We start from the raw sequence: 24,644 nt of genomic DNA on the forward strand, positions 1-24,644 counted from the left end.
GGTGGAGAAGGCTGGCACATGGCTTCTTACGGAGCCTGGGACACACACTCCAATTGCAGTGTTTTATGAGAAGTACACCCCGCCAGTCCACACCCCAGAGAAGCTGGAAAACAGTTCACAGAAGCGACCTCGGAGGCTCTTTCACAAACACTCAACATGGGGATATTTATTTCCAACTGCAAAACAACTGAGAGAGGGAGGGAGATTGCCAGGTGGTGGGTACCAGCCCCAGCTGACTGGTTTTAATTAAGGCACGCCTGGTGTGTCTGTAGTCTTCTATCTTCTCCCTCTTACTCCTGGAGGTCTAACTGTTCTTCATCAAAGTTCGGGTTTCCTGGGAAGAAAAGAAAACACCAGAAGAGCATAAAAGTTAATGATGTAAACAAGCAAGCAAAAACCCAAAGCCGAAAAAAAAAAACCAAAAAAACAAAAAACCCCAAAACAAAAAATGTTTACAACATTTTAAGCGTTTAGCCCTTGCCAAACAAACCCTGTTTCCTGCAGGCACTCAGGTCCCTAGGACCAACTCCTGAGCTAAAGCTCCTCCCCTTTCTCAGAGACCAGCACCCTCAACACCATCACGACCTTTCTTCCTTCCACATTGATTTTTTTTTTTATTTTTGGGGGGATCCGCATCTTCTACTGGACCCCCGCCCACCCGTTCTCACTTGAGCAACCAACTTGAGGCTTATGCTTCTCAAAGGACCCTCTGTCACACCCACAGATCTGAAGATCCAGTCCGAAGGCCCACCATGTGTCAAGAAAGGATGCTCGAGGGAGCTGCAGCCTCCTCCCCGTAACTCCCCCTGAGTTCAGGTTATGTGCCTTTTGTCTCTGCTTCTGTCTTTCCACTTACTTGGAGTTGACCCTTCCTAGAGATAGTTCCTGTTCTTGTCCCACCTCTCTGGGCAGCATCCCTAATACTCTATAGTGAAATTGTAGATGTGGGCAGATCTGGATGAGATCCCCACCTCTCCACCTGACACTGAGGGCTCCCGCAACCCAAAGCTGTATGCAAATGAGCAATGGAATTTTCGGGCTTTTAGGAACCCAAAGGAAGGATACAGGGCCGCTATTGCTCCAAGTGCCCACAGGACCCTGCAGGCATTGTACTCTGGAGGGGTCATTCTTATCTATTTAGGGAATGAGAGGATAAAGGTGAGCATTCCACCAGAGCCCGCTCAATGAATCCTGCAGTGTTCTTACACTGTTCACTTTAGCTATTGCCAGAAGAGCCTAAGTCCATGTGTGCGCTCCTACCAGCTACATAGAAAATGAGTTTTGCCTGGTTTTGTTGTTTCAGATTAAAAAAAAAAAAGGAAATATATTCATTCTTAATTTATAACCAAGATCTAGTTTTAAAGGGGCCCTGTGGTGGCTTGAATGAAAATGCCCCCTCATAGGCTCACAGTGAGTGGCATTATTAGGAGGTGTGGCCTTGTTGGAGGAAGTCACTGGGGGCAGGCTTTGAGGCTTCAGAAGCTCACACTGGACCCAGTATCTCTCTCTTGCTTCTGCCTTCCGATTCGGGTGTAGAACTCTTGGCTCCTTCTCCGGCACCATGTCTGCTTGTGTGTCACCATGCTTCCCGACACAATGCCAAGGGCTAAGTCTCTGAATAGTTTACCGGTCCCAATTAAATGTTTCCCTTTATAAGAGTTGCCATGGTCACAGTATCTCTTCACAGCAATAAAACCCCAACTAAAACAGTCCCTAAGCCCATGCCAGGGGAGCAGGCAGCCTTGGGTAGCCAGGCTGCCCCTAAGCTCTCTCCCTAAGAACAAGGTCCGATTTACCTCAGAAAGTGAGAGCCCCACCTGATCAAATCAAAGTAGCCCCTGTGGGGAAAGAGTTTTCAAAAGACTCCAAAGTCTCAGGTGGGATTCCTGCCCTCTGTGGATTACAAAGGTATAGGTTTACAGGTTGTCCCTCTAAACCAGTTTGACAGAACTATTCCCAGTCACATCTAGTTTTTTCCCTCTGGGGAGAGTGTTAAGGACCAGTCACACCAGGCCAGTTCCTGCCAAGGTCAGGCTCAAGTGCAGACAAGCTGGACTTCACATGAATCTACACTGGTCTCTCCAGGCTCCCTCCGATCCCTCAGACCAGCAGGAGGATAGCTCAGTAGAGGAGGAAGAAGCCTGTTCCTCCTAGGGTGCATAGCTGGACCCTCAAACTAGCCCCGCCCACCCCGAGGGGGCATGTATTCTTACCCTGGTCTAAGTCGTAACTGTTCTCCTGGCTCTCCTGCCTGAAGTCTATGTCTTCTTCGCCCGTCCTCGGCTCTGCGTCGACCTCAAAACCTTCTGCCTGGATGTCATCTGAGGGCTCACCAGCACCTGGGATGAAGACAGAATGAGATCACCAGGGAATATGGACGCAGGTCTGTGTGTCAAGTGACCCTTCTGGTCTACCCAGCAATGTCTCCTGTTCTTTCAAGCATGGCCTTCTTTCCCACCCACCAAGTTCCAGCCCAGGCCTGGCCATCAGATCACCCTGGCCTGTCACCTGACTTTCTCAGCAAGACCACTATAAAATGCATACAGAGAAATGCTACCTCGATCCTTCTTCCAATGGGGACATCTGGTCCCATTTGCTATTGGCTGCCCAACCCAAGTCACGCCCAGAGTGAGGTGGTTCCAAGTGAATTCTGGCTATTGGAGAATCCCCCAGGGTTCCTAGGGCCTGCTTCATTTCTTTCTCCCCCCCCCCCCCCAGAGCTGGGAACTGAACCCAGGGCCTACCACTGAGCTAAGTCCCCAACCCCCTAGGGCCTGCTTCATATCAGGACATCTTTTCTGTATAGTTGATTTTTTGCTCTTTTCCTCTACTCCCTGGGAGGTTCCCGTCCCAAACCCTTCCCCTTGTAACGTCCTGCACCCTAACTGACCCACTGGCCATTTCCCAGAGTACCCCGATATACCAAGTCCTGTGGACAGGTGTGTATGGTGCTTGCCCTGACAACCCCAGGGCAACCCTGAGAGCCACCGGGTGTTCCGTACCAGTAGCTCCCTGGACTTCTTCCTGCCCTTGTCCCTCAGCAGGAGGATGCTCCTCGGAGAGGGTTGGAGTCCACAAGGCCAATTCTGTGATTTTGAGAGCTTTCCATTTTGGAACGATACTCACTAATGTCTCTTCCTCCTCCTCCTCTTCACCTCTTTCCTATTTTAAGCCAAAAAAAAAAAAAAATCACAAAGCTGTCGACATTGCCGTCACTTGGTCTGGAAGATTAAATGACAAGAGGCAGACAGAATTCTGAACATCTGCTCGGTCGCTCAGAAATGAATTCTTCTATTTTCGTTCCCAGGGTTCTGAGTCCCTTCACCCATAGGGTGACACGAGTAATTCAAGGATGGAAGTGGCCAAGCCTGGCCTGCACCAGAGTCGCCCAGAAGGCTCTCTGAAACACATATGCTTCTAACTCGGCCGGTTGGGACTAGAAACTAATAATTGGCATAGGTTCTGGGTCAGGATTGGAGACGAATCATTTGCATAGGATCCCAAGTGACCCAGAGCTGCTGAGCCAAGGAGAATAGCCCCAAAGGGCACCTCTGCTCTGGCAATAGCTGACCTGCCCCAGATGGTGGGTGGCCCTTCCTTCAGCTGCTGGCAGTCCACAATTTATGGCTCATAACCTGGGTGCCTCCCACGGAAGCGACCCCTCCCATCAGCAAAGCCACAGAGCCAGAGCCCTAGGTTTCAGCCATCCCCATATCCCACACCTGCTGCATGGCTCTGATTCGGGTGGCTCCCAGCTTCAGAGCTGTCACAGCATGGGTCACCTCCTGCTTCCTCGACAGTTGACCCTTAAGTCAACTCCCAATAAGTGGTGTATGGGTGCCTCTGAGTGTTGAAGCTGATCTTTGTGTGATGATGTCAACTGTGCCCTACCCCCCAAAATGTGACCTTGTCCTAGCCCCCAGGACCTTAGAGCATGACCGTTTTGAAGATTAGGTGGTCCATGCAAAAAAGAGGTCATACTATCGGCAGTACTAAGGTATGCATTCCTCCCCCCCTCCCCCCTCCCCCCCAGCTTAGCTCAAACTTTTTTTATTGTTTTGAGTTGTTTTTGTTTTTGTTTTTCTTTCCTTCTTTCTTGCGTTCTCTGGGAAAATGACTGAGTTTACAGCTTGCCTGCCCTGAGGTAGTTTTTTTGTTGTTGTTTTGTTTTATTATTTGTTTTATGTATACCAGTATACTGTAGCTGTCTTCAGACACACCAGATCCCATTACAGATGGTTGTGAGCCACCATGTGGTTGCTGGAAATTGAACTCAGGACCTCTGGAAGAGCAGTCGGTGCTCTTAACCACTGAGCCATCTCTCTAGCCTGGTTTTTTTTTTTTTTTTTTTTTTTTTTGTTCTTTTTTTTTTCCGGAGCTGGGGACCGAACCCAGGGCCTTGCGCTTCCTAGGCAAGCGCTCTACCACTGAGCTAAATCCCCAACCCCCCCCTTTTTTTTTAAACTCTAATAAAATTGTCCTTAATCATTAAAAAAAAATTCAAAACTTTTAACAGCAAGAATAAATAAGTCAAAGGCTCAAAGCTAGTACTAAGGCCAGGAAATTTTTACTAAACCTCATTACCCCCAGGCAACAGTCAGGCATTAACCCATCAGGAGCGCATACATGGACACCCCTTCCCACAATCCTTTACCTGAGGGACCAAAAATAATGATACTTGTGCCAGCCAGAGAAGGGCAACCTGCTATGAACATTCATTCTCTGTGTAGCAAAGGAACTTATTAATTAAGTAGGTTTTAAGGGCAGGCCACCCCTTGGAACGTGAATAGCCACCTGACTTCAGTACAGATAGTTACAGTGGCGTTCAGATGCCATTCTGGGGCTCAACACCTGCCGGACCTATGACATTGATCGCTCCGGCAGCTGGGCTGCCCAGTGGGATCAATGTGACCGAGCAGATATTTATTTCCCCCTTGGAAACGGAGGGGGAATGCGGGGGGGGGTTGCGGGGGGCATCGACTCACCACATCTGTGAGGCGGTATTCACCGTGCTGTTCGCATCCCACGTCAAATACGTACTTTCCCGGGCCCACAGGCTACGGGGGAGAAAGGAATTCAGCGCACTTTATTCCTCAGAAGTTCTTCTGAGCAGAAAGTACAAAACACTTCCCAAGCACCAAAGCCGGAAAGCCCGCCCGGAAGGACCTCACTCGAGCAGAGTCCAAGAGGGGTTACAGAATGTTTTTGTCGACTGACAGCTAATGGAGGTGCTAAAAGGTTTTGGTTTTGCAGGTCCCAGCCTTGTTTTATTGCTTCATACAAGGAATGAGAAATAAATTCACTTTAGAACTTGTGATAAATCGGTGCCTGTGGGCAGACTCGCTAGAGGGGGGCTGGCTACCAACGCTTTGGTATGTTTGCTGTAGCACTGGACTTAGTGCAAAGCTATTTAGTGGTGGGGGCAGGGTGCACGTGTCATAGCATGTATGCGGCGGTCAGAGGACATCTTGCAGGAATCCATTCTCTCCTTCCACCATGTGGGTCGTGGGTATCAAATTCAAGTTGGCAGGCTTGGCATAGGGTACCTTTACCCACTGATCCATTTTACTGGCACCCAGGGGATTTTTTTTTTTTAAACAAAAACCTTGTCACAATTACACGCACTTGGACTCAGAAACCCAATGTGAACCGCTCCTCAGATTTACAAATGCCCCTGTCACCAGCTGTCAGCCTGATGTTTGATTTCACCTTGCACCATGAATGATAACGTCCCGGACTCCGTTACTGATGTGGACCGTTGCCATGCCAACACGCTGTGTTTTGACACCGTGTTTCACTCCACAGTTCAGACTGGCTCAGAGCCTCTTTGCTCTTGGTCTCAGTGGAGTCTGTAGACCCATCCCGCCACACTGGGTTTTCTAGTCATTGTGCTGCTTCTTATGAAATTAAATCTATTTTTTTTCTTTGCAAGTCTGTTGGGCTCTTTCCCTCGTTTCTGCACTGGCAGGCAGCCACCTGTTTTGATTCCTTTAGGAAGGCTCATGGTCACAATTTAAATATTCCTTCTAGAAAATACCTTTCTCCCTTTGCTGAAGGGCAAACCAATTTTACGGCTCCCTAGCCCTTTTATAAAGTGGTAAAGAACGGGCTGGAGAGATGGCTCAGCGGTTAAGAGCACCCGACTACTCTTCCAGAGGTCCTGAGTTCAATTCCCAGCAACCACATGGTGGCTCACAACCATCTGTAAAGAGATCTGATGCGGGTTGGGGATTTAGCTCAGTGGTAGAGTGCTTGCCTAGCAAGCACAAGGCCCTGGGTTCGGTCCCCAGCTCCGAAAAAGAAAAAAAAAAAAAAAAAAGAGAGAGAGAGAGAGATCTGATGCTCTCTTCTGGTGTATCTGAAGACAGCTACAGTGTACTTATATATAATAAATGAATAAATCTTTTTTAAAAAAAGTGGTAAAGAACAAGGAAGACTTTTAAAATTACAACTCCTTGGCCGGGAGTTGACAGGAGTACATGTATCTTCTGTATCCCTCCCAGACTGTGCCCAGCGATGTGATTTGGGTTTTATCTAGTTATCTAGTTTCTCAGTTCCTTATTACCCCTCATTTCTTCATTCCTACCACAGGGATGGGAAACCATTTGAGAAAGAAACACTAACAAGTGCTAAGAGGGTGAAAGATGCTTGACCCCACCTGTAACCATGGAAACACAGTCGGAGGGGGTGTGACTGCACATGAGATTGGTGGGGGGAACCAAAGGATGTAGCTGATCAACCCAGTGTGAGGAGAACCTGGTGGAGATTTGGGTTCTGTTGTCGGTGAGGGTCGCGCAGCCTTTCAAGACAATGGGTGCTGTCTTGGGTGTTTGGAAGCGTCAGCCCTTGACACTCAGCCACCATTACCTAGCCGTGATGGCTCACCCTGGTTGTCAACTTGACACACCTGTGATGGAGGACCTTCAACTAAAGTGCCTACTTCATCAGATCGAACCGTAAACATGCGGGCTGTGCTCTTAGCTGTTAGTGGATGTAGGAACAGTCAGAATCCACTGTGGGCAGAGCCACGCCCAGGCGGGGGTGGGGGGTGGGGCTATATAAGAAAGGTTAGGTAAGGTAAGCTTAGCTGGAGAACAAGGTGCTATGTAAGCCGTGTTCCTCCAGGTCAAGCTCCCCCTCACCTTCAGTTCGTGAGCTCATTTCCCTCAAAGACGGACCGTGACCTTTTAAGATGAAATAAATCTTTTCCTTCCCAAGTTGCATGTGGTCGTGGTGTTTAACCCACCACGGCAGAAAGGTAACTAGGACTCTAGTCTACGTAAGTGCATTTTAGCAACTACCAACTTAAGTATGAAGGTCTTAACCGGCTTCATTACGGAGGCGGGTACCACCTGTCTGTAAGCGGGCCATTGTCTCCAGGTGAGGGGAGGGGAGGGGAGGGGAGAGGTTGGGGGGAGGGGACACGGAACCAAATGTAGATTAGGCCCATTCAAAGTTCCCTGCCCTGTGAGGGTCAGAGGGAGGGGATGCCCTCACCCTGCACCGGGAAAATCTGCTGGGGTGGGGGGGATTCTGTTTCTCTGGGCAGATGGCTTGCTTGTGATGTAGAACTGAATGGCCCTCTGAGCCAGGGAAGGAACTCTGTCTAGACCGGGGGTGGGTAGGGGAGGGGGGGCTCCTCAGAATTTTATTCCACATGGTCAGACGTGCGGAATGATAGCAGATGTCTCTCTGTGTCCTGGTACCTCGGGAACTTGCAAAACTGATTCTGCGTAAGCTGATGTGTAAGTATGCGTGGTCCTGAGGTCCTGAGGGAGGGCCGAGAGAGGGGCAGCCACGGGGGACTGGGATCCTAGCACAAGGCGCTTTATAATGTGGCTGTTCTTGCGTGGTTTGTGTAACCGTAAGCTTTTTTTTACACTTAACTGGCGGAGTGAAGCCTCCAGGTTTACTGTCTCATTTCAGGCCGGCTAGCCTAACATACTGACTTCTCCAACAGTTGGGTCTCAAGTCCCATAACACATAAATGACCTGGAGCTCCCGGGCATGATGAAAGTAGGTAATTATACCCCACATTGGCTTCTATGCCAGTCCACTCAGCAAACTCTCTCTTTTAGGGAGTCTTCCTCCAACCCAGCCCAACATTCCCAGGAATACCTGGGTAGAAGGCTCACAGTTACTGGTTTTCCCCTCGGCCAAAGCTGAGCCCACCAAATGGGCAGTGGGTCAAAATGTGGAGGTCCCCAGACCCAGGGTGCATAGAGCCCTCCCCAACCAGGAGAGGCAGGCTAGGTCTCTGGCATGAGGGGGAGCCCTGGGGTCCCCGTCCCATTCGACATGATTTACCAGAGGGCAGACAGCACACCCAGCCAGTGGAAAATGCTCTGGTATCAAGGGCACTGGCCTTAAGAGACACACAAAGTGTTTCTGAGGCCATGGGAAACAGGCCCAGCATTCTGCCTTCCACACACACCCCCTCCCCACCCCCTACACCCCGATCTGTGCTCTGTGAGCCTCAGACTAGCTCAGAATGGAGCACAGCCATCCTCTGCTGGTGGGAATGGAGGACTCCTCTGAGGGTTTAGTGTTGGCACACAGCACGCCGACTTACGTTTTTGTTTATGAACTTGCCCTGGTACCTGTGATTCAGGTGGATGAGCTCGGCGGCACCCTCCTGCTGCCCGTGCACCCAGGTACCGACGTACTTACTGCCGGTCTCCGCGTAGAAGTAGGTGCCTTGCCCGTGCCTGGTGAAGACAAGACAAGGCCACTTGGTCACTGTCTGGGTTGGAGAACTGACCTTAGGACAGACGGGGAGCTAAGTAGAGACCAGCTCACAGGCATCGAGTTTCCCCTCAGAGGCTTGGCATGCCGCCCACACATGGGACATTAAGAGAAGTAATGGGCTAGCATCATCTAACACACAGAGGCCAACTGTCTGCACACAAACTGCTTTCCCCATGCAAATGCAGGGCTGTTTGATCTCCCCTAGATTGGCCCTCTGTGTCTTCACTCCCTGGGGCTTCTGGACAGAGGATCCCACTGATGGGACACGGGAATGTCCCCTCTCCCCTTCTCGACAGCACCTACACACCTTCCCCACAGCATGGAACCTTCTTAAGTGGGTATCGTCCTGTGCTTACACAGATGGACCCCCAAGACTGCAGGAAGAAGCCAAACCTTTGATGATTGAACCACTCCCCTGTGTAGGTGTCATTATTGACGTAGTAGTAAACGCCATGGCCATGCCTCTGGTCGTCAGCCCACTCCCCTACAAAGGACAACACACACTCATTAAAAGTGAGTTGGAAAGAACAGACCGATGTCATCGCCCCTGCTAGCCCAGCAGTAGCCAAGCTTCAGAACCATAAGGGCTGCCTCTCTCCTGACTTCCTGCCTCTGCACCCCTTCCTCTTGTGCCAGCTGGCTAAGGAGGGTCCAGTTAGGGGCTCAGGGTCACAGATCTGGAGGGTGGATGCGCGTCATGTGAGCTCCTAGCGTCTTCATTCTTTCACAGGCTGATGGGCACACGGTGAGGATTCAAACAAGCTTGTCTGATCCACTGTAGGGATCCCAGCCACATTCCATCAGCCTTAGAGGTGCCTTCACTGTCTCCCACCTGGACACTTGGTTCCAAGGCTGCCCTTCTCGCCTGCTCCTTCAGTCTACCTCACACACTCCTTCTTGTGACCTGGTTGGTCCTGCCCATGTCCCTCCATGTGGTAGCTCCTGATAATCCCTCATGCATCGACACGTGTCATTGGGAAAAGAGCAAGAAACGAGGAACGTGGCATTATGACGAGGTCGGCGGCAACAAACCATGCTGTCAGTCACATGGGGATTTGAAATCGGTCTCTCAAAAACTCCTTAACTCTCACAGCTCACACAGGGAAAAAACCAACCAGTGGATTCCCGAGGCAGACATTCCCTAAAATGTCACATATGAGCAATGGCAAAACCAGCATCGGGATGGAACTTTCTAGAATACTGCTTTCTAGACTACTACCCCGTAGAACTTTCTAGAATGGAACTACAAATAATTAAAAACTAACTGAGATCATTTGGTTTAAAGAGAAAAGAGGCCATTCCATCTTCTATTGTCTCTACAGAAAACAATGCATGCTGTTTTTATACAGAAAGAATATTGGCTAACATGGGCGGAAGTCGCCTGCCTGGAGTGTGGGAGGCCTCAGATTCGATCCCAGCACAGCAGAAAAGCCAAAACAGTGGTGAAGGAAAGCTGTCCTAGAATTCTACAAGGATGTCAGTCATTAATTAAAAATATATACCTTTTTTTAATTTAAAATTGGTTTATTTCAATTTGCCATGACAAATAAAAATTCATCTTTACAGCAACTTTCTATCCTTTTCCTTAAAGAGGAGCCTAGAATGTGTGCAAACTTCTGGCTTACACAAACACTAGAACCATTTGCACGCACACTATGCTAACAAAATGTTAATTACCCGAATTGCTTGTTTCCATGACCAAACCTCAAAGTTTATCAAAAAAATGGGGATTCTATAGAACTTTCCTCACTTCTCCCATTTCACCTTAACAATGACAATATTCTGGCTGCCTCATGAGCTGGGAGAACGGCTGTACAAAGGGACAACATACGTCTCCCACGAGCTTCCGCCAGATGAAGACAGAGGCCAACAAGGGTGTGGTCCGAAGCCCGGGGCAGAGGCAAGAACAGGCCCTCAAAGGTGAATGACAGCTCAGCACAGACATTCAAACATGGAGAGATGGGGACCACGACTGCTACAGGTTCAGAAGGCACTAGGTCCCACGATAAGATGTGAGACAGGGACACGTGGGAAACCCCAAAATTAAGGTAATTCACTAAAATATACATTTGGCACCAGGTGTGTAGTGACCATGAGACCAGGTGTGTAGTGACCATGAGACCAGGTGTGTAGTGACCAGGTGTGTAGTGACCATGAGACCAGGTATGTAGGGACCATGAGACTAGATGTGAAGTGACCATGAGACCAGGTATGTAGTGACCATGAGTCCAGGTGTGTAGTAACCATGAACAAAGATCTAATGGGCATTTGGTGGCAGCGTTGTGGCTGTGTCTGCAGCATCCGCCAGGTTCTGTGGTAGAATATTCCCATTGAGGCCAATTTGGAGCTGTTTATGGAGCTGCAAGAAGTGCAAAATTGGCTTCTGTGAGCTACTTGGAGCGGCTCCAGCACGCCCTGGGACCAAGTGGCAACAACCAGAAGTTACTTCATCTGCCCCCCCCACACACACACCGAAAAAAGACTATAACAAAACAAACAAACAAAAAACAAACAAACAAGAAAAAAAACGAGCCCATCTCTCTCCTCCTGACCTTGGAAACTGGGCTCAAGGCTGGCGAGACAAGAAAAATGTTGTGTGCTCTGCAGAGTCTTTTCAAAAGTGAAAGAGGACATTTAAACCACAAACACACCAGGTTTCTGGTCGGTGAGGACCGGAGAGCACATGCCACACCCCTTGAGAAACTTGTGGGAGGCTCCGCCTAGCCTAGGAAACCCTGTGCAATGGAGCGGGGCTTCTCAGAGGAAGATGGCCTATTCCTGCTGCAAGTTTCAACGACCAGGAGTCAAGGCTCCTGAATGGCATTTGGATGGAAACAGTCTTGCTTTAAATTTGCACGTAACTTTTTTTTTTCTTTTGAAAAATTCTGGACAGTTCTCTCCTATTCCCACCACTCCTGGTCTCGTCACTGGAGCATTAAAGGGAGGGAATTACTATCTCAAAATCCCCTGAGTGAGATTAGAGGAGGCTTTGGGTTGGGAAGGCATGCGTGACCAGCTTCACAGGAACAGAAGCTCCTCAGCGTCGGACCCCTCTGGAACTCACGCTGCGCACCCTTTCATCCGACTGTTCATCGGCATGGTTTGTAGCATCCTTTAAAACGAACAACAGTTTCCAAGAGTTCTGCAAGCTGTAAGGGGGGACCATCATCAGACCCGAGACAGGGTTAGGAGAACACCTAGTTGGCACTGAGCTGGACAGAAGTGTCAAGTACCCTAGAAACATCCACCATGACCTCTGCATCTGAGTTTGGGGGCGGGGGTGGGGGTGGGGGGTCTCATAAGGACAAGTCTTCTTGAGGCTCTGGTAGCTGGTGCCATGAACTGCTGACTTCTTGGAAAGCCGTTGCCTGCTGAGCTGGAGAACGGCTTGGTGTGGACACCCACACTTGAGCTCACAAGTCTTATGAATAGACTTTTCTCTTCGGTTGATTCATCTCCATGTTATGAATTCCTGATGTGCTGGGCAGTGGCCATGTCTTTAATCCCAGTACTTGAGAGACAGAAGCAGAGGCAGGTGGATCGCTGTGAGTTCCTGGCCAGCCTGGTCTACAAGGGAGTTCCAGGAGAGCCAAGACTACACAGAGAAACCCTGGAGACAGGGAGCCAGAGGGGGAAGGGAGGAGGGAGAGGGAAAGGGGAGGGGGTGGAGAGAGAGACACAGAGACAGATACAGAGACTGAGACAGACTAAGAAAAAGACTGAGTTCCTAATATCTCTCCCTTGGGCTGATACCGTTCCCACACTTGGGGATGTCTTATAGCAGAGCACCTCCTTTTCACCTAATCTTCATGCCTAAGTCTATATTAAAATATCTTTTTTTTCTTTTCTTTTTTTCTTTCTTTTTTTTCCCTTTTTTTCCGGAGCTGGGGACCGAACCCAGGGCCTTGCGCTTGCTAGGCAAGCGCTCTACCACTGAGCTAGATCCCCAACCCCTATTAAAATATCTTTAATAAAACACCCAACTCTGTTTCAAAAAAAAAAAAAAGAATTCCCAAACCCCTCCCCGCCCTTAATATACTTTATGTGTAACCTAAATTGTATTAACGTCTACACTAAGATCAAAAGTGACAACAAAATTATGCTCACAGGGATCTGGGGAGAATTAAATTAAGCCCTAAATCAAATTGTTCAAAGCTCATTAAAAAGGCAGATGGCGCTTCTGGTTGACCAAGCCTGCTAAGGTTTAGGAAGAACAGTTTAAGTCCCATGTCTATAATACAAAGGGCAGGAATGCCTCTACCCCATCTCAGAGTCTGGCAGAATTCTCTTACTTTACTATCTGTTCTTTTTAGGTTTTGTTTTATCTTTGTTTAACTACTGTGGTTCGGCTAGGTGTCTCCCAAAGGCCGTGTGTTGGCTTGGTCCTCAGCCATAGTACTATTGGGAGGTGTGGAATCTTTGAACGATAGAAGCTGGTGGAAGCAGTCAGGTCACCGGGGACATGCCCATCCCCACTCCCACTGTTGCCTGGCTACCATGAGGCGAGCAGCTGGGTCTGTCAAAGAAAGACTTCCCCCACGATGCTCTCTGCCTTGTCGCAGGCCTAAATGGAACATGGCCACATCTATGGACTGAAATCAGGTGCTGAAGAGACCGTCCAGAGATTCGGAGTCCTTGCTGCTCTCACAAAGAGCCCAATTCAGTTTCCCCAAACCCAGAACCATCTATAACTCCAGTGCCAGAGGCTCCAATGCCCTCTTCTAGCTTCTGTGGACATTTTATTGTGAACACATTTCACTGGCATACATGCAGGTAAAAGCCCCATGCATGTAAAACGCCCACGCACATAAAATAAAAAAAAAAGTCTTAAAACCTCTGAAATCAAATTATGCCTTCCTTTCCTTGAAGATGAATACATCAGGTGCTAGTGGTGGGTCAGGGGGTAGAGAAAAACCCAGACACTTCCTGCCTTCTCCCTTCCTGGCTCTGGGATTAGACTTGGACCCACCAGGTGGCAGCCGTACATAGGGCCCAGAAGTTCTCAGAAATAAGAGTCTTCCTGAGGCACAGCATGGGAGACTGGCAAAGACATCCTAGTAAGGCAAAATGCCCAGATGAAGAGAACCACCCCCCACCAAAGGTCTAAAGAAACATGATCATCAGAAGAGGGATTGGACAAAACCAGAAAACAACAAAGACCCCTTCAGAGGGAGGATGTGACAAGCTGTCATGGATCCAAGCCTACCCATAGTCTGTGCCCAACCAGGGAGGCTCCTTCACTTACTCCAAGTCTCTGACTCGCAGGAGGGCTACCTACAGGACCAGCCGTGCGGGTCGCTTAATCAGAGGTTTGGTTACTTAAAAGACAATAGCCTCTGTGACAATATTAGGAAGGAGAACAATTTGTTTCATTGACTGGCAGGTCCAGTGAACTTGACGAGTTCTTGTATACCTTGTATGCTTTAGTACCGTGAACAGACAAGTTCAACAGTAAATACAGCCTGTACAGGGGAACAAGAATGAGAACCAGAAAAGGCTTCGCCTTACCTTCATATCTGGAACCATCTGGATAGACAAAGGTACCTTGTCCATGCTTCTTATTTTTAACATAGTCGCCAACGTACCGGGCCCCATTCTTAAATTTGTAGGTGCCCTGAAACACATCAACGATACAGTGCACACTGGTCCTAGGTCCCACATACACTAAGACGATATTTAATTGAGGAAACCAGTTCCCTCTGTCACCCTTTCTGACCTGGCCATGTCTTTTTCCAGACTCATAGTTTCCTTCATATGTGTCCCCGTTGGGCAACCGTGCCTTCCCATGTCCGTGCCGCTCTCCCAGTTCATTGCGCTCTCCTTCGTATTCCTGGGCAAAAGAAATCAAGCTAATTGTGGCTGCTGTTCCAAGCACATGCCAAGCAGTTTACAGCTGTTGTCCCACTGAAGTCTTCCAACCTTGGGCACTGTGTGCATACTGGAGAGGCAGGTAACAAAGCGTTGTGGGCGGAGCCCTGGTCTAAGGTCTCACAGTTAGTGTGGGTATCCATGGTGGGAGCCTCACTCCCTTCAAGCATCTGAGAGAATGTGATTCATTATGCTAACCCTGACACTGTAAACACAACCAATGTACATAAAACACTCCGAGAACTGTACCATCCTAGGGATACATGTAGAGAACACGTGCAGGTGAAACAGGTCCCCAGCCTGCACAGACACCTCCCAGGTCACTTTCTCCAGTCATTCAGGACTTAAAGAGCAAATGCCCTCCATGGGTTTCCTAGACTGACCGCTTTCTGCAGACAAATTGGACCCAGAGACTAGAAAGATGGCTCAGTGGGTAAGAATGTTGGCTGGTCTTGCAGAGAACCCAAATGGAGTACCCGGCATCCAAACGGTGGCTCACAATCAGCTGTAACTCTAGTTCCAGAGGACTCAGTGCCCTCTCTTGGCCTCCTCAGTCACTACATGCATGTGATACAGAGATATACATGCAGGGGAAAAAACATCCATACACCCAAAATAAAAGAAATTAATATTTTTAAAAACCCCAAAATTAAAAGTAACTAACCCAATCTGAAATTTCTATAAAGCTATCTTATAAGTAGATTAGAATGGGGATGGATCTCAGTAGTAGTGAAACTGCCTACCCAGCATGTACAAGACCTTGGGTTTCACCCCTTCACACACACACACACACACACACACACACACACACACACACAGACCGAGAGACAGAGACAGATACACATAGACACACAAACACACACAGAGAGACAGACAGAGACAGACACCCAAGCACACACACACAAATGTACACACGCACACAGAAAGAGAGAGCACATATAGGCACACAGAGAGACCAAGACAAACACACACATGCACACACACACACACACACACACACACAGACCGAGAGACAGAGACAGATACACATAGACACACAAACACACACAGAGAGACAGACAGAGACAGACACCCAAGCACACACACACAAATGTACACACGCACACAGAAAGAGAGAGGCACATATAGGCACACAGAGAGACCAAGACAAACACACACATGCACACACACACACACACACACACACACACAGACCGAGAGACAGAGACAGATACACATAGACACACAAACACACACAGAGAGACAGACAGAGACAGACACCCAAGCACACACACACAAATGTACACACGCACACAGAAAGAGAGAGGCACATATAGGCACACAGAGAGACCAAGACAAACACACACATGCACACACACACACACACACACACACACAGACCGAGAGACAGAGACAGATACACATAGACACACAAACACACACAGAGAGACAGACAGAGACAGACACCCAAGCACACACACACAAATGTACACACGCACACAGAAAGAGAGAGGCACATATAGGCACACAGAGAGACCAAGACAAACACACACATGCACACACACACACACACACACACACACACAGACCGAGAGACAGAGACAGATACACATAGACACACAAACACACACAGAGAGACAGACAGAGACAGACACCCAAGCACACACACACAAATGTACACACGCACACAGAAAGAGAGAGGCACATATAGGCACACAGAGAGACCAAGACAAACACACACATGCACACACACACACACACACACACACACAGACCGAGAGACAGAGACAGATACACATAGACACACAAACACACACAGAGAGACAGACAGAGACAGACACCCAAGCACACACACACAAATGTACACACGCACACAGAAAGAGAGAGGCACATATAGGCACACAGAGAGACCAAGACAAACACACACATGCACACACACACACACACACACACACACACAGACCGAGAGACAGAGACAGATACACATAGACACACAAACACACACAGAGAGACAGACAGAGACAGACACCCAAGCACACACACACAAATGTACACACGCACACAGAAAGAGAGAGGCACATATAGGCACACAGAGAGACCAAGACAAACACACACATGCACACACACACACACACACACACACACACACGCGCGCGCGCGCGCGCGCGCGCGCGCACAACTTTTGCAAGTAGTACCACTTGTAGAGGCTGAACCAGGATTGCAGGGTCACTTGAGCCATGGGGTTGAAGGGCACATCTGAGTCCCAGAGCAGATCCCTGCCCCCCACTCTAAAACCAAGGGAATAAAAAAGTAATACAAGCTTGCACTTCTCCCCACCCCTTCCCCCTATACTTTTCAAGATGAATGTTCTCTGACTCACACACATGGATGTAGTGCATATAACATATACTAAAATGGCCGGAGCATTCAGTAATGATGCAGCATGGCTAGCTTATAACATCTTGCTGCAAACTTTCAACATACACAATGACATGACATATTATTACATTTCAGTTGTCCCTTATAAGCTCATATATCTACACACCGATTCCCTGCTTTGTGGTACTGTGTGGGGAGACTACGGAACCTTTGGGAGGTAGAGGCTTGCTGGAGGAAGGTACATCACTAGGGACGGACTTTTGAGTGTTTGTAGTCTCACACCACTTCCTGTCTGTGCTCTCTGCTTGCATCTGAAGATGTCAGCCCTCAACTTCCTGTTCCTGCCGCCATGTCTGCCCCTTTGCCTGCCTCCTCACTATGACAGACTCCTACCCCCCTGGAACCGTAAGTCCAAATAAACTCTTCCTTCCACGAGCCATGGTGCCTGGTCACAGTAACAGAAAAGTTACTAAACCCACACCGTACAGAGTCCCTGCGCCCATCCTGGAGGTCTCCCGCTATGGCCAACACTGAGTCACAGAAGTGGACCCCTGTACTCATCTCAGGGACCTCCCAGTATGCCCAACACGGACTGAGCTGTCTGGATGACCAACAGAGAAATTCTTTAAGTTGACCTAAAGGTGGTTTGATGCCATAACTATAAGCTTAGACACGTTACAGGTCAGTAGGAGCCGGCAGGGAACAAACCGGAAACCCTGATGACCGGACTGTGTGAATTGAATATCTGCAGAAACAGACTGTAAATTAGTGACCTCCATCTGTGTGTGTATGTGTGTGTGTATTATGTGGTGTGTTGTGTGTAGTGTATGTGGTGTGTAGTGTGTATGGTGTGTGTGTGGCATGTGTAGTATGTGTGGTGTGTGGTGTGTAGTATGTATGGTAAGTGTGTGTGTAGTATGTGGTGTGTAGTGTGTGTGGTGTGTAGTGTGTGTGGTATGTAGTTTGTGTGGTCTGTGTGGTGTGTGTGATGTGTGTAGTGTGTAGTATATGTGGTGTGTAGTGTGTGTGTGGTGTATGTGGTGTGTGTGATGTGTGTGTGGTGTGTAATGTGTAATGTGTGTAGTGTGTGTGGTGTGGTAGGTGGGGTGTGTGTGTAGTGTGTAGTGTGTGTGGTGTATAGTATGTGTGGTGTGTAGTGTGTGTGGTGTTTGTGTGTGGTGTGTAGTGTGATGTGTGTGTGGTGTGTGTGGTGTGGTGTGTGTGGTATGTGTAGTATGTGTGGTGTGTAGTGTGTGTGATGTGTGTGTGGTATGTAGTTTGTGTGGTCTGTGTGGTGTGTGATGTGTGTAGTGTGTAGTATATGTGGTGTGTGCAGTGTGTGTGTGGTGTATGTGGTGTGTGTGATGTGTGTGTGGTGTGTAGTGTGTGTGTGGTGTATGTGGTGTGTGTGATGTGTGTGTGGTGTGTAGTGTGTGTGTGGTGTATGTGGTGTGTGTGATGTGTGTGTGGTGTGTAGTGTGTGTGTGGTGTATGTGGTGTGTGTGATGTGTGTGTGTGTGCGTGTGCGTGCGTGTGCGTGCGTGTGTTCATTCAGTAAGGTGGATATGTCCATGTGGGTGTTTGCTCATGTGAATGTTCATGCTCATCTATAGGGGCCAGAGATTGACATGTAATGTCTTCTTCAAGTCTCTCCACCTTATTCTTTGAAACTGTTTCACTGAAGTTGGAGCTAGGCTGGCCAGCCGGCAAGCGCCAGGGATCCTCCTGTGCCCGGCTTTTTACACAGTGGTACCTGAACTCAGGCCCTCGTGCTGTTCAGCAAGCACTTTACTGACTGAGCCATCTTCCCTGGGGGAACTTTTACAAGTAGAACCCGAAGAAACCAGTGAGGAGATCTGCCAGATTGGAAAGGAGGCAGCTAAGCCAGGATGCATGTTGCAATCTCAGATGCAATACCAGCCTCCAGCTAATGGCATGGAGACCTTGAGGTCTAGATGTCGCACTTGAGAATGTCCTTCTTTGCACTGGCTCCTGGGAGCACAGGACTCCCAGGCATTGTGGCACCTTCACACTGACCAGGCTGTTCCAGCACATAGATGAAGAAGCTAAGACAGGATGCCCAGGGCCTGCAAAGAGATCTGAGCGGGTACCAACAGTACAGAGCAGGGACTGGGTTCTTCAGTTGATGCTCAAAGCGCTTTGCTCACACACAGCGGGCCTATCCCCCACTCTGTCAGCCAGGGCGTGGTCATCCTCTGGTTTAAGGATAAACAGCCGGCCCACAATGCACTCACGTAGGAGCACACCACTGGCTGTGGGTCCTTTGCCTCCCCTCTGCTGTCTACACTAGAGAAGTGATTCCAATGGCTTGGGATGGTTCAGAGAAACTGATTCCAAACCCACGTGGTGAGATCTTGAGAGCCCGGGGCACCTCAGCCCGTGCGGGAGTTGTCAGGAAGCAACCTTTACTCACGCCCTCTGCTTAGAAATCTTCGCCTTTAATGGGAGGCGGGATGGGAGCGGGGAAGGGGGGGGTGGAAACAAGACGTCACGGCGTTTCACCTTTCAGAGCGACTTCCTGGACGCAGCGCCGCCACTGTGGCCAGCGTGGTCCTGTCCCCGGCCTCTCGGCCCTCTGATCCCCACGCCTCCCGCTCCGGAGCTGCGGCGCACCCCAGGAGTCCCTCCCTGGTCAGGAGCTCTCACCCCAAGATCGTTCTCTCCCTCCTCCTCTAACTCCTCAGAGCCCAGGTCCGACATGATCTGGTCTCAGACAGGATCTCCGGAGCAGCGTCTCTATCAAGCAGGTACCAGCCACCCCCACCCGCGTCCCGCGTCGTCATGGAGACGCTGCCCGCCCCACTTGGCTCTCTGCCTGGAAGGGTGGCGGGAAAGGGCCGCAAGAGAAGCGTGGGAGGAGCCAAGGGCTGGAATAGTGTCCTAGCAACTGGAAGGGTATCTCTGCCAATCGCCGCCCGGGACGAGGGGGGGCGGGGCCTTGGCAGATCTGACCGTCTAACCTGAGCTGTGTCACCGGCCTCTGGAATGTCCTTACTGATCTGGTTTGTGGGCTCTACAAGGAATCACCTAAAAAGCGGACCCCCATTGGGACGAGAGGTGCATCTCAACTCTGGGCCTTGCCTTTCAGTCCCTTGGGTCCTCCGTGGATGCTGCAAGGACCCTCCCAGGTCTTGAGGTGTTCGTGGTCTCTAGATGACAGGAACTCAAGTCTTTTCTGTTTCCTGTCAACACGTATACACTGGACGATGAACTCTGACCACTTAAGCAGATGCTCGCACACACTGCCCCGGGTCAGGGTTTAGCATCTCAACTAACTCAGGTTACCTCTGGGCCTTCACTTGCAGGAGAGCTATATTCGTTCTACTCTGTCCTCTGGTGCCTGCAGACTTCCTCTCAAAGGTCCAGCCTGCTCATTCACTGACTGTCTCTTACAGATAGATCTCCTCTTGGGGTCCCTCCAGTGCCACATTCCACCCTGCAAGGACCCTCTGGGTCCCCTTCAACCCCTATACTGTCATTCCAAGCTCAGACCTTCCTGCTCCCCCACTGAGCCAGTCTTTCTGTCCCAGTACCTGGCCTCCTAACAGTCTCACAGTTTTCTCTGTACAGAAACCCAAACACACACAGCCTCTCTCTATGTCCCCAAGCTCCCCCTCCCTGCACTAGCTACATTGCAAACAAACCAAACCACCCAAACCTCCAGTCCCTACTTCTGGCTTCTGCCTGGTCCAGCCCAGCCAGCTCCCTGGAATACCTGCTTCCCCACACTTGAAAGCACACCAAGACATCTTTGTTTGGTTGGTTTTTTCCCCCAAAGATTGGCTAAAAAGCTGCCTCCCCACGTGATAAAATGTAAAACATAACTTGGGACAATTAAAAATGCTAATGTGAGGGGTTGGGGATTTAGCTCAGTGGTAGAGCGCTTGCCTAGGAAGCGCAAGGTCCTGGGTTCGGTCCCCAGCTCCGGAAAAAAAAATGCTAATGTGCCGTGATGTGCATGCAGTATTCTGATTAACACACACACACACACACACACACACACACACACACACACACACACCACACACACACAGGGCCGATTTCCACAGACACAGCAACACAGCCACTGTAATCACCACCACCACCACCACCACCACCACCACTACCACCACCACCACCCCAGGTGCTACCTTTAGAATCTGCTGTTCACACTCCTAGGGAACTGTCCATGCCACTGTGACAGTTAATTTTGGTTGTCAACCCGACACACTCGGGAAGAAGGGATCTCAATTGAGGAATTGTATCCTGGTCTGTGAGGATGTCTGTGGGTGTGGTTTTCTTACTTGCTAGTTGGTGGAGGAGAACACAGCCCACTGTGGGCGGTCCCATCTCTAGGCTGCATAAGAAGGTCGCAGTGCAGCAAGCCAGAGGGAATGAGCCAGTAGGTGGCGCCCCTCCTGGGTCTCAGCTTTGCTTCTTTCTCTGGTTCCCCTCAAAAGATCAGTTATGGTCTGCAGCCTGTGAGCCAAAGAAGTCATCTCTGCCCCACAGTTGCTTTGGCCCATGCTATTTTACCATAGCAACAGGAAGGCAAAGTAAAATGGTCACCATGACCTATGGTAGGTCACCACACTGTCCTCCCCAGGTTTTATACATGAGCCTGTGTGCTCTGTAAGTTTGACCTGTTATATCCCACAGCAGCTGGAGTTTAATATCTCCTAGGAAAATGCTGGTACTGTTGATATATGCCAGCGACGTTTCCGCCACTGTGGAAAAACACTCAAGGCCACAGCTTAGCTCGTGGTTACAGAGGTTTTAGTCCATGGGTAACTGGCTCTGCTACTTTGAGACTTCTGCCAGCATTACCCTGGTCATGAGGTCCGACTCTGGGTCTGAACACTTATTTCCATTAAGAGCAAAAACGTAGTGTGCATACAGAGACATGGGGAAATGAATGAATTAAAAATTTTAGCCTGGGGGTTGGGGATTTAGCTCAGTGGTGGAGCGCTTGCCTAGGAAGCGCAAGGCCCTGGGTTCGGTCCCCAGCTCCGAAAAAAAGATCCAAAAAAAAATTTTTTTAGCCTGAACTGTGGAGAGAGACATTCTCAGTTTCTCTGCATCTGCCCCACGACAGAGCTCCCATCTCAAAAAAAAAAAAAAAAAAAAAAAAAGACTCTGTGTCTGTAGGTACAGCCATGGGTCCGTGTTACTAGAACTGAAAGACGAGCCTCTATTCTGAGAGAGACCATGAGGGTTCCGGAGCATGTATGTCCTCACCCAGCATAGAATGTGCTGGAGAAATTTGTACCCTCATATCCAAGGCACTTTCTGCCACATCTGTACGCCATGTCATGGTGGGAATGAGTGACACGAGAGCCCCCATTTTAGGGTGTGTCCCCGTGATCTTCCTTCATTCATTCCCTACTCATGCCACAGGCTGGTGACCTAGCCTTTGAGCCCTTGGGAAACCCTTCCAAACCATGCCAGTGGTGCTGAGGTGAGACTTTCGCAAAGTGACTAGGCTGTGATGACTTCCACCTCATCGGGGCATCCCTGTAAATTGGACCTGTTATGTCCCACAGCAGCTGGGGTTTAAATACCTCCTTCAGAAGGCCAGGGGGGGGGCGGTTGGGGATTTAGCTCAGTGGTAGAGTGCTTACCTAGGAAGCGCAAGGCCCTGGGTTCGGTCCCCAGCTCCGGAAAAAAGAACCAAAAAAAAAAAGGCCAGGGCGGTGCCAGGGAAATGTTAGTGATCCCCAAAACACAGACAGGAGCCGATCTGTTGCAACTCACAGTAGGGTCTTTATTCAATGCACCACCGTCACACAGGACAGATTTGGTCGTGGGGGAGCCCTGAATGTCTATGGGGCGAGGCTCTATAGTAAGCAGCAAGCAGGGAGTATGGGTGCAAGCATCTAGCTGGAAAAGCTACTGTGGCCTTTAACATAATTGGCTGGTGCTGGGAGTCAATCATAAACTTAACTTCTGCTCCCCTCCCCTGCACTGGTGGTCGTTAGGCTGGGGGTGGGCTTGTAACTTGGGGGTGCAGGTTTGTTGTGGGAACAACCTGGAAACCCTGATCTCGTTGAGGGTGTAACCTGGGAATGCTGGCCTCGTTGGGGATTAGCCTAGAGACTGGAGCTAGTCTCAGGTTTGGTTGGGCAACTTGGAAACATCCAGACATCATTCAGGGGGCTCCCTGAAGCAAACCTCCTATTAATCTGCCCTCTGCCACCAGAGGACATCAGAGAACACATGATTTGTCCTCTGCTCTTTCCGTGAAGGCAGCAAAAAGACCGTCTTGGGGAGGCTGAGGTAGAAATAGAGTTGGGGTTGAATCTTTCTGTTTCGCTACAATACACATTTTTTTTTCCTTTTCTTTTTTTAGGAGCTGGGGACCGAACCCAGGGCCTCGCGCTTGCTAGGCAAGCGCTCTACCACTGAGCTAAATCCCCAACCCCACATTTTTTTTCTATGAGAAACTTAAACCGCCCTAACTAGGACGAGCAAAGGCTGTTTATTCCGAGTCTGCTGTGGCAAGGGAGTCAGCAGCCATCACTTGTATTTTGGGGGAGGACAAGGAAAGACAGAGTCAGAGGAGTCAGAGTCTCCTCGTGGACCGAGGGGGGGGGGTGTAGGTGAGGGGGGGTGTGGGGGCGGGGTGGGGGAGGGCTTTGGTCCTGGGTTCCTGAAGCAGGGGGTTGTATATTGGCTAGGGTATGTGTTTGGCTTTCTTGGTTTAGGGGGAGGGTGATTTTTTTTAAGATTTATTTATTAAAAAAAAAAAAAAAAGGGCTGGAGAGATGGCTCAGCAGTTAAGAGCACCCGACTACTCTTCCTGAGTTCAATTCCCAGCAACCACATGATGGCTCACAACCATCTGTAAAGAGATCCGATGCCCTCTTCTGGTGTGTCTGAAGACAGCTACAGTGTATTTATGTATAATAAATGAATACATCTTTTTTAAAAAAGATTTATTTATTTAATGTATATGATTCTTGTCTGCGTATACATATGCAGCAGACAGTTGTGAGCGGCTATGTGGGTGCTGGGAATCGAACTCCCAACTACTGAGCCATTTCTCCAGCCCGAGCTTGGTCCTAGTTTAAAATGAGGGTAAAAAAACGAGGAGGGGTTGGGGATTTAGCTCAGTGGTAGAGCGCTTGCCTAGCAAGCTCAGGGCCATGGGTTCGGTCCCCAGCTCGGGGGGGGGGGGCACGGGGGGGGGGATGAGGAAAGCTGCTCGCTATTAATCAAGTCTTGGTCATCTTGGTTGTTACAAGAGTTGTTGGTTGTTTTGCTGCCCGTTTGGAGGGAAAGCAGGAGGCGCCCCCCCCAAGCCTGGCTTAGAGACCGCAGGCAGTCCATCCATGCAGACAGTGTCCAATTTGTTTGTTTGGTTTTTTGACATGGGGTAGCCAAGCTGATCAAAGGTTTGCTCTGTAGTTGACCTTGAACTCCATCTTTCTACCTCTCCTCCAGGCTCTGCGATTGCTATCTTGTATCTCTGCGCCTGGGCTCACTGTTCTGTTTTTGATACCCGGTCTGTCTGGCCGCTGTCCAGTTCTGTCTCCAGCCTCTTAAGTGGCGGTTTTGCAAATTACAATTCGTAAGAACTCAAAGTAGTTTGCGGTACTCTTTGTTGCTTTTGAAAGGCAACACTTTAAGCAATGGTGACACAATCATCTTATCCGGTTAGCCTGAGTTAC

The 24,644-nt window shown here is 49.5% G+C and overlaps 3 protein-coding genes across 4 annotated transcripts in view; 2 read left to right on the forward strand and 1 right to left on the reverse strand.

Moving 5' to 3' along the window:
• Ubash3a (ubiquitin associated and SH3 domain containing, A) overlaps window positions 1-1,654 on the forward strand; it is a 66,389-nt gene extending 64,735 nt beyond the window's left edge. Inside the window, exon 16 of one of the 2 annotated variants that reach the window (XR_015644735.1) lies at window positions 725-1,654. The gene's annotated coding sequence lies outside the window, so the exon portion shown is untranslated. The remainder of the gene's footprint in view (window positions 1-724) is intronic. The other variant, XR_015644739.1, reaches the window with a different exon arrangement.
• On the reverse strand, window positions 140-19,749 carry Rsph1 (radial spoke head component 1). The gene is made up of 9 exons (NM_001012176.1): window positions 19,642-19,749; window positions 14,465-14,578; window positions 14,257-14,362; window positions 9,142-9,232; window positions 8,573-8,708; window positions 4,986-5,057; window positions 3,003-3,162; window positions 2,214-2,339; window positions 140-334 (listed from the first exon to the last, which is right to left on the reverse strand). The coding sequence occupies exons 1-9, from the start codon at window positions 19,693-19,695 to the stop codon at window positions 291-293; spliced, it is 903 nt and encodes a 300-aa protein (NP_001012176.1). The 5' UTR covers window positions 19,696-19,749; the 3' UTR covers window positions 140-290.
• The window catches only part of Slc37a1 (solute carrier family 37 member 1), a 73,449-nt gene continuing 68,300 nt past the window's right edge, over window positions 19,496-24,644 (forward strand). The window contains exon 1 of the mRNA XM_087597103.1: window positions 19,496-19,742. The gene's annotated coding sequence lies outside the window, so the exon portion shown is untranslated. The remainder of the gene's footprint in view (window positions 19,743-24,644) is intronic.

This window comes from Rattus norvegicus, chromosome 20 (genome assembly GCF_021556685.1).
Source record: "Rattus norvegicus strain SHRSP/BbbUtx chromosome 20, alternate assembly SHRSP_T2T, whole genome shotgun sequence".
Lineage (NCBI taxonomy): Eukaryota > Metazoa > Chordata > Mammalia > Rodentia > Muridae > Rattus > Rattus norvegicus.